The sequence below is a fragment of the Scardinius erythrophthalmus genome, assembly GCF_964197995.2.
Source record: "Scardinius erythrophthalmus genome assembly, chromosome: 1".
Lineage (NCBI taxonomy): Eukaryota > Metazoa > Chordata > Actinopteri > Cypriniformes > Leuciscidae > Scardinius > Scardinius erythrophthalmus.
In genome coordinates, this window is record NC_138221.1 from 64,541,249 (window position 1) to 64,557,895 (window position 16,647).

The 16,647-nt window shown below is 35.5% G+C and overlaps 1 protein-coding gene across 1 annotated transcript in view; it reads right to left on the minus strand.

Moving 5' to 3' along the window:
- The window catches only part of LOC308696405 (NACHT, LRR and PYD domains-containing protein 3-like), a gene marked incomplete at its 3' end in the record, with an annotated part of 35,449 nt that extends 24,889 nt beyond the window's left edge, over positions 1 to 10,560 (minus strand). The window contains exons 1-5 of the mRNA XM_081375127.1: positions 10,444 to 10,560; positions 5,209 to 7,143; positions 4,651 to 4,830; positions 2,665 to 2,838; positions 111 to 272 (exon numbers count right to left, since the gene is read on the minus strand). Of these exons, the coding sequence (XP_081231253.1) occupies positions 111 to 272; positions 2,665 to 2,838; positions 4,651 to 4,830; positions 5,209 to 7,143; positions 10,444 to 10,511 (2,519 nt within the window). The 5' untranslated portion in view covers positions 10,512 to 10,560. The remainder of the gene's footprint in view (positions 1 to 110; positions 273 to 2,664; positions 2,839 to 4,650; positions 4,831 to 5,208; positions 7,144 to 10,443) is intronic.
- Between the last annotated feature and the right edge of the window lie 6,087 nt (positions 10,561 to 16,647).

The window sequence follows — 16,647 nt, forward strand, 5'->3', positions numbered from 1 at the left end:
TGGTTGACAATTCACTCTCTGTTCTTTACAGCAGGAAGGTGCAGCAATTAAAATATAATAAGATACACATCAGACAGTATGATTCTTAACATGCATTCTTTTTAACATACTTGAGTTTGTGCAGATGTTTGAGTGTATCAGAGAGTAGCTTCAGTCCTGAATCTCCTGGGTGATTGTAGCTCAGATCCAGCTCTCTCAGGTGTGAAGGGTTTGAACTCAGAGCTGATGCCAGAACAGCACAACCTTCCTCTGTCACCTTGCAGCCAGATAATCTACAACAACAGTAAGTGTTAATGTTAGTGTGCTTTATTTTTTACAAAATATTTTAGATTTATTTCTATGATTTGTGATACAGCAGCAGGGAAAAAGGATATGGGATGCAGAGGGTCCTGCAGAACCCCTTATACAGGACTGTTAATACAACACCGAAAAAATGCAGGAACAAATCAATACATTTTAAGTTGTGACTAAGACATTTAAATGTTGTTAGTGGGCTGTAAATCTGATTTCATTAAAAAAATAAAAAAATAAAAATCAGATTCAAGCTTCAATATTGGACCACTGTTTATGATAAAACTGGGTTCTTAATATATGTCATATAAGTGCAAAATCTGTAATTTTTTATATTTAGAATAGAATAATTAAGTTATTTCATATTCACTAACATCTGCTCCGGTTTATTTGTGTTCACATAGCTTCACTGAACAGCGTCCGTTAGAGCTCTTAGTACAAAAGTGTGCATATTTTGAGAAATATTTATTCATTATTACCGTTGCAAAATATTTTGTCATACAGAATACAATTTCTTTTTATTTCACACTGAATTATGCAATCTGAAGAGCTTAAACAGCATACACTGCAAGTTCTGTCTCTCCTCTTCCTGGTTTGCATCAGTTATGATCTTAGCGCTCTCTCACTCTCATCATAGATGATGATATTCCAGCCCTTTTGCATGACTCTGTCCTGTACACTTCTTCCTTTGCAGCTCAGTGAAGAACAAACCCAGAGAAACATTTCTACACACGAAACAATAAGCTAATAAACACACAATTACAATGGTATATGGTGTGTGTGTGATTTTCATGGGATTTGGGGTATAATCATATGAATAAAGAGCGTTTACATTACACCAAGCAGTTTTGTCGAATAGCTCAATATAAAATGCTAAATATTACATTTTAATGACATTATATGACTAAAATCCGCATTAAGAAGTTTTTATGCTTGAGCTTATATATCTCCATTTTAATAACAGTCTGAGTAATTCTGAGTCTTGAACTGTAAACTCAAATGTTGGCTTTCTACATATATGTTGGTTGTGTGTCTATTCAGAATGACTTCTGAGCAGCAGCCTTTTTATTTTGGGTATGTCATTTATGCCCCACTTGCCAAAATGTGGGGTGACAGTTAAAGTTTCTCTTTTGTTGGCAAACAAAACACGCAGTGTTAGTGCATGCACAAGAATAATGTTAAACTTAAAATCACAAAGTATGACCTCAGTTTGTTATTATAATATTAATGTACATTCAACACTCTTACAGTGTAATTGAATTGCAATTGTAATGTCACCATTGTGTTTGATCTTTTGAAATAAGAGTTCATTGTACCATAAAAAAAAAAAAAGTGAGCTTTAGACTTAAAAAATTTCTCCAAAACTACTCTTTTTCCATTTCTGCTACATTGCGATATTACACTGTTGCAGATATTTGCATCTGACTGCCTCCACACAGCGCCTACTTTAACTTTAACTGCAACTTTTGAAGTAGTTTTTACATAGATTAAGAAGTCTGGTAAGATTGGCAGATGTTGTGCTAATATGGCTCACTATGAGGATGTTGGAAATGACACCCTGTCAAACCCAAATGTTAACAGTATTGTATCACATTGCGTCAAAAACAAATATAAACCAGTTATAATCAATGTCGCGGTCCACACTTGATGCGGACAGTAGACAGATGTAGCATGTTTTCATGACGTCCAGGATCGCACCACAGGATTATATGTTTGTTTGGAGCATTTCACTGCAGATTGTTTGTTTTAAATGAGGCAGAGTTTAATTGAGAATTCACAAAGAACAATTATTGAACGCTGAAGCAGTTAAATATATTGGATCTGACAGGAACTATATTGCAAAGTGTTAGTAAACAATTTCATAATCTTTCTGTAAATAATGGTCATTATTTCATATGGAAAAAGTTTTCAAAAACTTTGCATCCAAAAGTGGGCAGCATTTATACTTGTTCCTATGCAATGACATTAGCTAATCATTTTAGACAGAGGGTTTAAAATAATATAAATAATATTTTTTGCAAATATATGATTTTTTTTTACTAACTTATAAACATTATAACATGAATCTCAAACAACATAAAAAAAAAAGTTATACTATGGCCATTTTATTTAGGCTCCAAATGTCATATAAACTTACATTAGACCATTATGGAAATCTTAAGATGATTCTTATCTTAGTTAAAAAAATAAAAATAAAAAAAAAACCTGGGAAGTAGCACATTAAAATATATCTTAAAAAATAAATAAAAAACATTATCTTTCAGGCAATACTGTCAATGTGAAATACTTCATACATTCATCTTCTTAAACATTCTAGAAAGTGAACTGTACTTGGACATTTACATATAGAATGAATCAATGTGAGAAACAAACCTCAGTATGTTGAGTTGACAGTTTGGACTCTCCAGTCCCTTACAGAGCAGCTTCACTCCTGCATCCTGCAGGTCATTGTTAGTCAGGTCCAGCTCTCTCAGAGTGGAGTTTGAAGATTGTAGAACTGAAGCCACAACTTCACAGTGTTGATCAGTAATATAACAGGCTGTTAATCTGAAAAAGAAGAGCTCTGCTTAAAAGGCATGCTGGTGTCTCCATAAGTTTTCAAGTAAATAAAAAAAAAAAAAAAAAAAAAAAATTCCTTTCCCTTTGAAACATCACTTATCAGGCTTATGCTACTCTGAATAATGTCTGAACTTCGTATTTTGAGCACTCCTTGCGTTGTTGTTGTTGTTTTTGCCTCTTTTAGATGACTCGCTTATTTAGTCCTAATTTGTAAGTCGCTTTGGATAAAAGCGTCTGCTAAATGACTAAATGTAAATGTAAAATGTAAATACAGTGCAGAAAATATTCGTCAAACCTCCATTACAAATCTACACACAGAGCAGTGCAGACAGCACATGAATGCCAAATTCAGTTCTCCTTCTCTTGAGCTTAAATGGACATGTTGAGTCAAAATTGAGTCAAAATGTCCGTCTCTGCGAGTATCCTCGTAAACACAGTCTGTTATGTGTTGTAAACAATTGTGAAAGAAAGCGGATGCATGTTATATTAGGTCCGTGCATTTGTATTAAAGGGACAGCAGCCTAATATACCCACAGCTGTTTGTGTCACCAATGGTGATTAAACAACAAAAGAGAAAAAGAAAATTACTTTTGTAGCTTTAAAAAAAGATAAACTGTATTAATTGATTAATTAATTAATTAATTTTATTAGTTATTTTTCATTTAGACAGTGAAGACATTTGATAATTCAATGTATGTGCATGAATACTTTTAGATTTACCTGAAAAACAAAGCACTGCTTATTTCAATTGTATCTTTCTTCTATTGTGTTAATCTATTCTTGTAATTTGTTTATAATTTTCTATGCAGATTCACTCCTCTACATAATCACCCCAATTATTCTAGAATTATTAATTCTTTTCAAATAGAGCTATTCAAATCATCTGGTGAAATTGTTTTATATCACAATATACATCGCAGAAAAACAAAATATCGCAATGTAAGTTTTTTCCAGTATCGTGCAGCCCTAGTCTCCATCTACCCTTGTTTGATTTAATGTTGCGCTTTTTAAGACTTAAAACTTATCCATTACCTCCTCTGACATAAGCATTATGTTTGCCAATGTTGAACATTGTACAAGAGAAAGACTTTTTCTGTTTGTTTTAGAGTTTAAAATGCCTGAATTTCTTGAGCAACAGAGCTATCCTTCATTTCAATCATGAAATATGACAGATTCATCAATCTTTCAGGGCTGACATTGGCATTGATACTTGTTCCTATGCAAAGACATTAGCTAACCATAACAGTGGACATTTTTGACAAGTCTTAAAGGAGCTGTGGTACTAAAACTGACCGAATCGAAAATGTGCTAAAACGTTTTCGGAAGTGAGAATCTTCATAAGCGTAGCTTTATTGTTATGAATATACATTACATTGTAGTGTACAGTTGTAGAGTAATCCCTTGAGCTGAGGGTAGGCTTGGGCGATAAAGCCTGGCTGTTATCGTCAATATTCTCGTTATGATTGGGTACTGCAGACGGCGTCTGTGCGGCGGTATTATTGCGCAATACCAGCAAGAACACATCGTCTCAAAGTGTCAGCAGCGTTCTGTGTGCTCGTCGCCTTGTGAGTTCATTCTTCCAAGAACAACTAGCAAGAGAGTTCTCCCCAAGAACACAAGTCTGTTCTTTGCATTCTTGATTTTGAGAAACACCCTACTTTTGGTGCAAAAAAAATTACTTAATTTTATTTAATTTCACAATAAACATGTTATGCCATAAAATTCTTCTTCTTATGTATTCTAGAAGGGTAATTGTACTTGAATATGAACATATTGACTGAATCAATGTGAAAGCCAAACCTCAATATGTTGAGTTGACAGTTTGGACTCTCCAGTCCCTTACAGAGCAGCTTCACTTTTGAACCAGACTCCTTCAGGTCATTGTTACTCAGGTCCAGCTCTCTCAGGGGGGAGTTTGGTGATTGTAAAGCAGAAGCCACTATTCCATAGTGCTGATCAGTGAGATTACAGGCTGTTAATCTGAAAAAGGAAAACTCTTTGAAAAAGGAAAACCCAAAAAACATGCAAAACACGTGAATCACTTACTTTCACATGGGAATCGTGTTTTTTGAACATTTCCCACGTGAAATCTGTGATAACGTGGAAAACATGGGAAATCTATGGGTTGTTTTTTTTTTTCTTTAAGGGTGGTTATTTTTTTAGTAAAAATCTATTTTAGATCAAGTCAAAGTAAAAATCTATTTCATTAAAATAAAAGTATTAATTTGGTTGAAAATTAAAACAAGATTTGCTGCAAAAACACAAGTCCAGAGAATACTCATCAAACCTCCATCACAACTTATTTCACATTATGTTTACATATTACATATTGTAATATTCTTAGATCTACACACTTACACAGCTTTTCTGCAGTTTCTCACAGCGGGTAACAGCCTCCATTTCCCCTCTTTTGATTTGATGTTCTTCATGAAGTCTAACTCATCTAATGCCTCCTCTGACATCAGGATCATGTTCGCCAATGTTGAGCATTGTGCAAGAGAAAGAGTTTTTCTTTTTGTTTTAGAGTTTAAAAATGCCTGCATTTCTTTAACAACAGAACTATCTTTTATTTCAATCAAGCAGTGTGACAGATTCATCCATCTTTCAGGACTGACATTGTTTTTTTGACCTCGTTTGAGGTTTTGGATTATTTTCTTGATGCTCTCTGGGTTGTTCTCTGTGTGAATCAACACATCCTGTAAGAGTCTCTGGTTGGATTCCAGTGAGATGCCATGAAGGAATCGAAGGAAAAGATCCAGGTGTCCATTTTCACTCTTCAAGGCTTTATTCATTGCTTCCTTCAAAAACACATCCAGAGGAACATTTTCACGCCGAGTTGTGGACATTCCTGTGAGGAACATTTTCAGAACTTCACTGTTCTTGTGTAAATAGCAGGAAAACACATACAGTGCTGCAAAAAACTCCTGAAAGCTCAAATGTACAAAGCTGTAAACCTTCCTGTGATAAATCACAGATTCCTCCCTAAAGATCTCAGTGCAAATCCCAGAATACACTGAGGCGTCAGTGACGTCTATGCCGCTCTCTCTCAGGTCCTCCTCATAAAACATCACATTGCCCTTCATCAACTGATTGAAAGCCAGTTCAGCAAGTTTCACAATCACGTCTCTGTTGGACTGCAGGAGTTTATCTGGATCTCTCTCTTCATACTTCTGGTTCCTCATATGAGTTTGAATGAGGAGGAAGTGGATGTACATTTCAGTCAGAGTTTGAGGGATTTCTGCACTGAGATCTTGTTTCAGGATGTTTTGAAGCACAGTGGCTGAGATCCAGCAGAAGACGGGTATGTGACACATGATGTGGAGACTTCTTGCTTTTCTGATGTGTGAGATGATTCTGCTGGCTTGATGCTCATCACTGATTCTCTTCCTGAAGTATTCCTCCTTCTGAGGGTCATTGAATCCCTGAATTTCAGTCACACGGTTGATGTAGTTTGAGGGGATCTGATTGGCTGCTGCTGGTCTGGTGGTGATCCAGATGAGAGCAGAGGGAAGCAGATCTCCTTTCATGAGGTTTGACATCAACACACCCACTGATGAAGACTCAGTCACATCAGAAACTTTCTCACTGTCTGAAAACTTCACTGTCAATCTGCTTTCATCCAGACCATCAAAGATGAACACAACTGTACATTCATCATAAATCTTTGAGTCCAGATGTTGAAGTTCAGGATGAAAGTCCAGCAGAAGTCTGTGAAGACTGTACTGATAATCTTTAATCAAGTTCAGCTCTCTAAATGGAAGCACAAACATAAAATCTACATCCTGATTGGCTTTTCCCTCGGCCCAGTCCAGAATGAACTTCTGCACAGAGACGGTTTTTCCAATTCCAGCGATGCCTTTAGTAAGAACAGTCTTGATTTGGTCTTTCTTCTCTCTTCTCTTCTCCTCATATCCAGGTTCAGGTGAAGGATCAAAGATGTCATTGCAGTGGATTGGAGTGTCTTGGAGTGTCTTGTAACTTTTCTCCATCTGTAACACCTCATGTTCTTCATTCACTCCTTCACTCTCTCCCTCTATGATGTACAGCTGTGTGTAAATCCTGTTCAGGAGGGTCTGATTCTCTTGTAGTTTAATTCCCTCAAAAACTCTCTCATATCTGTTCTTCATGCTGGTTTTGTGCCGGTCTTTGACTCTCTGCAGATCATCATGCACTGGTTGGTGAGAGTCGAGCTGCAGGGCTGCTTCTGTGTCATGATGACTGATGTGTTTCTGACAGGAGGAGGATGAGCTGGTCTGACAGGACACATATCTGATCTGGTTAGCTCTTCCACCACTGAAAAGACATTAAAACAAACAGAAAAGACATTTATCAAAATAGAGAAAATATGTAAATATCTTTAATACTGAAATATGTTATTTAAAATCATACCACAACCAAAATGATAAGGAAGTGTTTGTTTCATAAACCTCTTTTACATATAATAAATATATTGTGGCCAGTTGATTTCATGACAAAGTTCCTCAAGGTTCTGTTCCCCTCCAATATTGCAGTATTTGTATGTCTCCCCCCTTACGGAACAAAAATACATGGGAATATACTACAAAATATAATGCAATATATTACATAATATATTTCTATATATGGGAAACTAGTGCATATATTTTTCAATATACTGCAAAATCTCCATTGGCCATGTATGGCTGTATATTGATACATATAAAATATTTCGAAATCAAGACAAAAATAGCATTACATGTAATTGTGGCAGGATGAGGCAGAGGGCCGTGAGAGAGCGTGTGATTACTGATGAGTGCCACCTGCGAGATGCACCGTTCTCGCATCTCTCACGGAGGATCTTCGGAAGCATAAAAGGAGCGACGACAGTGAAGGGTTTTTTTGTTTGTTTTTTGAATATGTTTTATTATGTGTGTGCGGCAGTCGACCGTGAGGGGCATTATTGTAGGGACATCAACATTATATTGTCATGCCCCTAAACATGACGCAGAACAAAACGAACTGTGATCAGTTGCATTACATGTCAGTCAGACGTCCTTTCGGGCGGTCCTTGGCCAAGAAAAGCTGTGATAGAGTCCAGACCTTCTGCCATCAGAGTCTAGAGACTACACGGCACTTAAAGCAATTCCTCTACAATGTTCAAAATGTTTCCCTCACAACTCTCGAAGTTGTCCAACAATTCAGTTTGCTTATCACCACTTCCAAAAGCTGACCATCAAAGCTGGTGGATCCTTAACACAACGGTAAAAAAAAATCCTTCTTTCATGACGTGTAAATGTGTCTTTAGCCCTATTCGGAAGGGACAAGTTTTCAAGGGGGATGTTAGAGAAATTTGTGTTTCACAGATATACTTTGCGATTTTAATCATGTCCGAATCTGCCATGTCTGTGTTTTTCTCACACAACTTTCCCAAAAATTCCATGGAAAAATAACTATTTTCTACTGTTTTTCAGCAAACTGAACAGTGCTCTGAGAATTCTAGTACTGTCAAATGCGAATGTCAATGGCCCCTTTCACACAGAGATTCTGGAAAATCTGCTGATAAAGTGACCCGGGATTTGACCCGGGTTCGTTTAATTTTGGTTCATTCACACTGCCAGTGATTTTCCGGAATCAGAGAGTGCATTCACACACAAGCCGTAAAAATCCCGTAAAGACACGTGACATGTAATGTCTCAGCAGCGTCTTAAGTTTGCTTATGAGCTGCGATTTCTTGCTTGTGCATTTTTTTCTCTGATTCGATCATAAACTAGAGCATTACGTATATTTCACTAGCTGGCAAACGATCCCGGCTTCAGCATCATCATTACGACACAGCATTTTTACGGCTTTTGTTCACACAGCGCGCGTTCCGGGACTGACCACTGCAATGTTACTAGGTCCCCAACCTGGCATCGATCCCGGCATCAATCCCGGGTCATGTTTGCGTTCACACAGAAGGCATTCTGGCAATTTGCCGGCAATTTCCCGGGTTCAAAGCACTGTGTGAAAGGGGCTAATGATTGCCGACATTCTATTATACTAACGCTTCTCCTCATTCACATGCTTTCATTTCATTTCAACATAGATGGTATCTGACAAAAAATAAATAAATTATAAAACTGATTTATAGAGCCAAATCGTGGAAACAGCAAAGAGTGCCGATTTGAATAACAGTGTCACTTACTTGTCTAGATGTCTCTGCTCACTTATGTAGGTTTATTATAAAGAGACACTTCTATAAACAAAGTATATTAAATAGGGTTTTAATGGCAAATTAAAGTTATATCAATAAGTAATTCAGCAAAAAAAAAAAAATATATATATATATATCCACTGTAGACTACAAACACAACAACTATTCACTTTTTTAATTTCAAATCCAAAAGTTGTTACTAAAAATGTTTTTTTGTCAGAATTGCAACTCTCATGACACAGAACAGTTATACAGTCTTTCTTAGACTTATTCACGTTTAAACACACTAAATTATTATTCAATGCATTACTTATAGATTTATATATTAATTTGCTCAAGTAAGTGGCAAGAACATTTAAACATGTAATTTTCTTCTGTTAAAATCACAAACATTAAATTAAAACGTACAATTGACAAAAAACAGCCAACTTTCATGCTTTTTTCTTTAGCATTTAAATCTTTATGTAAAAAGTCCCACGGGTCGTACAGAACTTTGTTTATCCACTTCAACAGCGAGTGTTATCCATTGTGCAGCTTTCTTGTTCAGTGTAGTTCTCGGACCAGGAGATGCAAGGCCCTTCTCCACACATAATATATCAAACTGTGCAGTATATTTCACAATTATTTTTTTTTTTAACCACATTAGTTTTATTTGCTACTCATGGTAGGTGTTTTGCTTTTCTTTGCTGTGCTGTGCTTTACCCCGGGCTTAAAGAAAAATACGTGTCTGAAAAATAGGATAATTTAATTAGATGCATTTATGGTGAGATAACTGAATTTTCATGTCAATCTGTGTTAATTTTGACCACGAGCCATGCGCTGTCACTTTAATTTAGTGTGTGCAGGACAGCAAAAATGGACTCTGTGTGGAAATGATTGCTGCACTGCTGTATACGAAACTCTCCTGGAACGCTGATCTAAACCAGGTTGGATTTATCTGGATTTGTTAACTCTAAACCTGCTCTGATACTCAAGTTTGTTCAGCTAGCTTCATGCAACAGGACACTTTTTTTTTCATGTTTTTTTTTTTCTGTTTTTGTTCTTTATTTTTGATTCTAAAGTAATAAACATTATACTAGATCTTTAAATTAGAGCAATATAAGTCAATTAATTAAACATTAGTAAATTAATGAAACAATATAAGTTGGACCAAACTAAGATGATTAAATAATAGTAAATTGATTAAATTAAATAGTATCAACAAAATAATAATAATGAATTAAATATACCTTGGTACATTAATTAAATTACATTGAATGATGTAAGAAGATTTAGTTATAAATATTTTTATCTTAAAATAAAACTATGTAATCCAACTAAATTGTGTTGAACCAATGAAAATGAATTTGAATGAATTAAATTAAATCGAGTTTAAAAATGTTCCTAAATTAAATGAAGTAAGAGTAACAAATACATTTTTAAGTGTACATGAATATACTCACACAGGGTCATAGGGCACGGCTTCATTACAGAGATCAGTGGGGTGAACCATGTATATGTTACTCTTCATAGACACACATCTGGATACTGGTGATGCTGCTATCTTTCTCTTCTTGCTGATGATACTGAGAAAAACAGAGATATATTTCAGATCATAATGAGATATACACTACTGTGCAAAAGTCTTAGGCACATTTGTATTTTCACCGGTTAACCGGTTATTGATATGTTTTACTGTAGTGTGTCAGTAGGAAATATCAGTTTACATTTCAAAACATTCCTTTTGCCATTAATTGTAATAATCCAGTGACTTTTATTGTATGCACACAGAGTCTGACAACAGCCGGTATGATATGATCTAACCATCATCAAGTCTGTCTGTGATCACATGAAGAAACAGAAAAACTGAGACAGAATCCAGACGAAATGTGGCAACGTCTGTATTTCAGATCATTTCTGAAGCCAGAAAAATATACCACAGCTGCCTAAGTTACCCTAGTTGTAAATAATGCAAAATAAAAGCAATGGTAGGGGCAGATACAAGCTCATACATCACTGATCTACTGACAAAATTCACACATCACCGACACGCATGCATATTGGACATGTCCCCCTTAAAGGCACACTATGCAGTTTCCGTTTTTCTCAAACAACGACCCCTAGAGTCGCTGTGGACTACTTGTATTTAACGTTTCTGTCATAAATACCACTCACGCAGAGCAGTCTCTGCACTCTTCCGACCACGCTTTCTTCGTTTTCTTTGTCGACTCTACCATGATTCACAGTGGCGTGCACAGACCTCCTCCGGAGCAGGGGCGGAAGGACCAAAAAGGGCACTTTTTTTAAAAAACATTTATTTTTCAAATAATTCACCTGTATTTAAAGCAGTATCCGTCTGTCTGTTGTGTTTTATCTATTTTAATGACTTCCTCACAATTATTTGGAATATCTCACTCGATGGAGAGCAGCAGTAGGTCAGAGAGCCTCTCTCGGAAACGATGATAATATAACTAATTATTATTTACATTACCAAACAAAACAGAGAATCAAGTCGGTAATTATGAGGAATTTATGATTAGTTATGTTGATGTTATAAATTGTAGGCCTATGTATTCAATAAAGTGTTAGCTATGAAATCAGTAACACTTTACAATAAGGTTTCATTAGTTACATTTATTAACATGAGCTAATAATGAACTACACTTCTACACAATTTATTAATCTTAGTTAATATTAATTTCAGCATTTACTAAAACATTATTAAAATCAAAAGTTGTATTTGTTAACATTAGTTAATGCACTGACTGTGACATAACATGAACAAACAATTAAAAGTTGTATTATTATTAACTAAAATTAACAAATAGGCCTACAGTAGCCTAACAGATGTTTAGTTTAGTTTCAGACACAGTTGAGCTAACAAACAACAGCACAGTCTGAAACAGGTGTAGGCTGAAGCTCTTGCTTATAATGCCTACCTTTTTAAAACATCTCATATTTTAATAAAAAATAAAAATAATTATTGTCTTACATCATTATGTTGACAAACAAATATAAACAGAATACAAAAACATTAGTATTTCCTATGCAATACCATTGCACAATCCAAATACAACAAAAGCAGCTTGTTCATTTATCATTCTTTAAATGGTTTCATATAGTTTCAGAGCATTATTTTTTAAATAGTTTCTTTAACTTATTAAGTGCCCCACATATTTTTAGTTCCTCGTGACAGCTATTCCATAGATTTACACCTTTAACTGAAATGCAATGGTATTTTGCATTGGTCCTATGTTCTTTTTGAACTGTACAAGTTCCCTTTAAGTCATGTTGGCATTCTCTTTCTGTGAACAACCCTTGGATACTTTCTGGCAATTGATGATTTTTACTTTGTACATGATCTGTAATGTTTTTAGTTGTTTTGCATGATTAGTTAATGTTAGTTAATATGAATAACAAACAAATGAACCTTATTGTAAAGTGTACTATGAAATCAAAGATATAAATTCCTTACAATTTAGAGCTGGACATGGACTTTTCCTTGGACATGAAATTTCCTTTCACTAGATGTATTTCCCCAAGCTAATAACACTTATGGCCTGGACAAAAACGAATGACATTGTCAGACTCAGAATGCGGCTGAAATTGAGTTATACTTTTATGATTGTTAAGCATAACTCACATGCTGCCGCAACTTTTACAGTAGCATGGTAGGATAAATGTAACTTTTCCGTATTAGCTTAATATTACCTGCTGCCCGTGCAGTTTGAAGACTCGCGGCGAACTGCTGCGTACATAGCGCTGAAAAAAAGAACTCCGCCTACTGCCACTTCACCTCCGCCAAATGCTTCCGCCAAAAAATAATATTTAATATTTGTTTGTATTATTATTGTTCGTGGCAATGGTGTATAAGTGTATTGTTATTTATTATAATATTTATTTTAATAATTATTATTATTTACATTTATCAGAGAGGGGCACAATACATTTTGAGACAAAAGGGGCAGGGGCTTGAGCCCCCCCCCCCCATCCCCCCCCCCCCCTCGGGGCTCCACCTCTCAAACCTGCATTGCTGGTTTTCCCAGTGGCGATTTTTTTTTATAGCGAGCCAAAGTAGACAGCTGGGAGGCATTAGGCAAATATTAGGGATGCAGTAAAATTTTGGCCGCCGAAAATTATCGGCCGAAAATGCCATTTACAGTTTTTGGCCGAAAGAGAAAAAAGCTGAAAATATTTCGCCCCCGCCCCTCCGTGTTCGCCGTTTAGGTTTCATTTTCGCGCAGCTTGTTTAATAACTTCACAAGCAGCTCTTTTCCACTCCATGTGTGTGTGTGTGTATGTGAGCGCACGCTGCTCTCTGTAAAATAATAATACAATTAAACAAAAATAATAATTTAAAAATAAGAAATTAATAATTTTTTTTTTTTTTTTTAAATTGATTTTTTGATTCATGGATTAACAGCGAACTTTAACCATCATAGGGTAAAAGTTTATCATTTGCACGTTTCACTGTCGGTGAAATTTGCTTGGGAATGTAGACCGAAATCTCACTGGCCTGATTGTGTCAGTAATGCATCGTTATGAAAATATATCATTTGCATGTGTTTTTAAGTCTTGAGGCAATGTTAAATTGTTCAATGCAAACTATCCCTTTAAAACACACAACAAAAATTAAAGAGAAAATCACTTACTGCTCTTGACTGAATAACTTGATCGCTTTAATAAGAATCAATGCATATTTAATTTACAGTGTCGAATATGCAGGGTTTTTTTATTCAGTGATTACTTTATTAAATATCTGTAGTATTTCATTAGTCATATAGTATTTGCTTTTGTAAGTCACTTTGGATAAAAGCGTCTGCTAAATGATTAAATGTTAATGTAAATGTAAACAATGAAGAAACTGACCCACACACTACACTCTAAAATAATTTTGTGGCTTAGTAAATATTACAGTAATATTTAACTTTATTAACTTAATCAAATCAATGAAATGAAATGGCCGAAAGAGCCATTTCAGCCAATGAAATGAAGAGCCAATGAAATGAAATGTAAACAATGAAGAAACTGATCCACACACTACACTCTAAAAAATAATTTTGTGGCTTAGTAAATATTACAGTAATATTTAACTTTATTAACTTAATAAAATCTCTGAATATTGTTTACTTGATTGTTTGAGTTAAACATACCAAAATAATTGACTAAAAATCCAACAGTTCATTTAATCTAAAATTTACAGTTACATTTAAGTTTTTTTCACTAAAATAATTTAGTATTGACTAACAAATTATTTATTTATAATATACTTAATATATTTGTGAAATTTCTATCAAAATATTTGAGATTTGAAAATGAAGGCGAGACACTAGGTGAATAGGGTAAAATTTTAAAATAATAGATATCACCATGAAACTTCCTCAGTTGATTACTTACACAAGTATATTAAAAAATGTATTACAAGTTATAGAAATTTGTATGTTTAATTATGCAAATTAGGCATTATCTCATTAAATATGCACGATTTTGCATATATTTTCTGTAGATGGATCTGAACATATAAAGCCAGGTGCAAAATTATTTTTTCATTTTGTTTACACACAAGATGAAAATAAAAACTCAGAGGGATTTCAGGATATATGCTTTCATTACCTAGGGAAATATACTGTCCATAGGGTGACCACCTGCTAATAAGCCCAAGGGGGGACAAGGGGTATGTTTCTGAGGGACAATGTGGGACACTGCCTGGCGCGCCGGTGCCCCACTGGCAGACTCACTGATAGTGGTTTACCCATTTCTAGCACATACCACCTTACATGGTATATTAATAATGCCCTATTCTCCTAAACGTGTAATTGCTTATGTATGCTCATGAATAGGCCAACCAATGTGTATTTGTTTTTTCTAAATAAAGACTCATAATATTTTGAACATTCAGTGAATTGACAGATGTACTTCCACTTAAGATTTACTATTTAATTGTATTTATTTTTCATTACAATTTTTTCACTTTATATAAATTATAATATAAAATTATAGGATTAACAGGAATTGTAATTGCTCAACACAGGAACAGTAAAAAAAAGTATTTAAAAAAAATATACGATTGACATCGTATTCCCCTCCATGTCCGATTGGAGAAGGACGTTTTGCAAAGGTCACAAAAAGCCCTCTCGGTATCCCCCTCAACACCTTTCAGCCACAAATAGCCTATTCATTTCACCAGTCTTTCTTGTACCCACTACACCTTCTCTTTTTAATTGATGATGGCGTTGCCTCTCAGACTCAGTCTCTTTCTCGAATTTTTCGAATTGGAAAGCGCGCATCTAAAAGTTCCTTCCTTCCCAGTGTGTCTGGTATGCGCGTGCGTGCGCTGTCATGACAACAACGAAAAGTTGACAACAACCTAGTCAGCTGCAGTTCAACTGAGGGGTTTGTGTGGCAACAATAGTGTGCTGAAATGTCAAGTAATGTTCGTTTGTCTGCTTGGGGCTCGAGGATATAGAGCGACCAACTTTTTTTTGAACAAGCATAGATTATGCGTGACACGGTCTCAATTTGCGGGACGCGTGAATTAGGCTTCAAACGCTGTGCGCGCACGCGCTACGCGGGACGGGTGGTCACCCTAACTGTCCATAGCCATAAAAAATAGATTTTCGCCATATTTTTTTTTATTAAAATGTCACATAAATCAGGCCAGGAATGATTTATTAACAAATCCCTCTGAAAATATCTTCAGAATACTGCTAAGTGTATAACTGTAAAGTTTGGTGTACACAGGTGCTACACAGGCTGAGATGTTTCTACTGGAGAATGACAAAAAACTCATTTTGAGAAAACGGCAGGTAAAGAGTTAAATAGCTCTAAATGAGAAATCGTCGTTAGCTTCAAATCCCCCTTTGGACATTCACGATTGGTTACTGATAGAAAGGAAATGCCCATATTTGGGTTACATAGCGTTGTGCAGGAGACTCAGAGCTTTACAGCGATACCGGTCATGACAGACTTCAGTAAACAGACGGATCTCGGCGTGTCGCGTTGTAATGCTAACTTCCTGGTAAATTCGTGAGAAACTTACTGCCGCAAGTAAACAAAATGTAATAAAATAAACATATTAATGTATATTTTCAACGTTTTCTTTATAGCAGCTTGAAAGAACACATACTGAAGGAGCAGTGATGCGCGGGTCAATGTATAAACAAACCGCACTCGACCGACGTTTTCAACTAACCCGCCCGCAACTCGGACCGCAAAAAACGAAAAAGAAAATATTGTACCCGACCCGCTTCCTGACCCGCATTTTTTTTAAAGTAGCTATAATGCTCATCGTAGCGTCTTAATATAACTTAATATTCTAATTTTGTCAAGAATTATAAAAAATCGTCAATATAAGCTCATAATTTGTACTAAAATAGTCTAAATGTTTAGTTTTAAAAACAATTTTAAAAAGCTGGCTATGTCTATTTTGATGTTTCTGCGCAAGTTCAGCAGACAGTGAGGTTCGAGTTTGTTCCGATCAGAGCTCGTGAGCGGAGAGCGCATTTCTGAATATTCCGCTCCGCTCATGGTCGCTCGCCCTATACCAGATGGCCTGCTGGTTCGAAAATATGTGGAATAAGGGCTGCCTCCGACTATTTTTTTTTTCTTGTTGACTAGTTGTTCATTTAAGCCATTCGTGGACAAATCGCCCCTTTATATTAAATTAA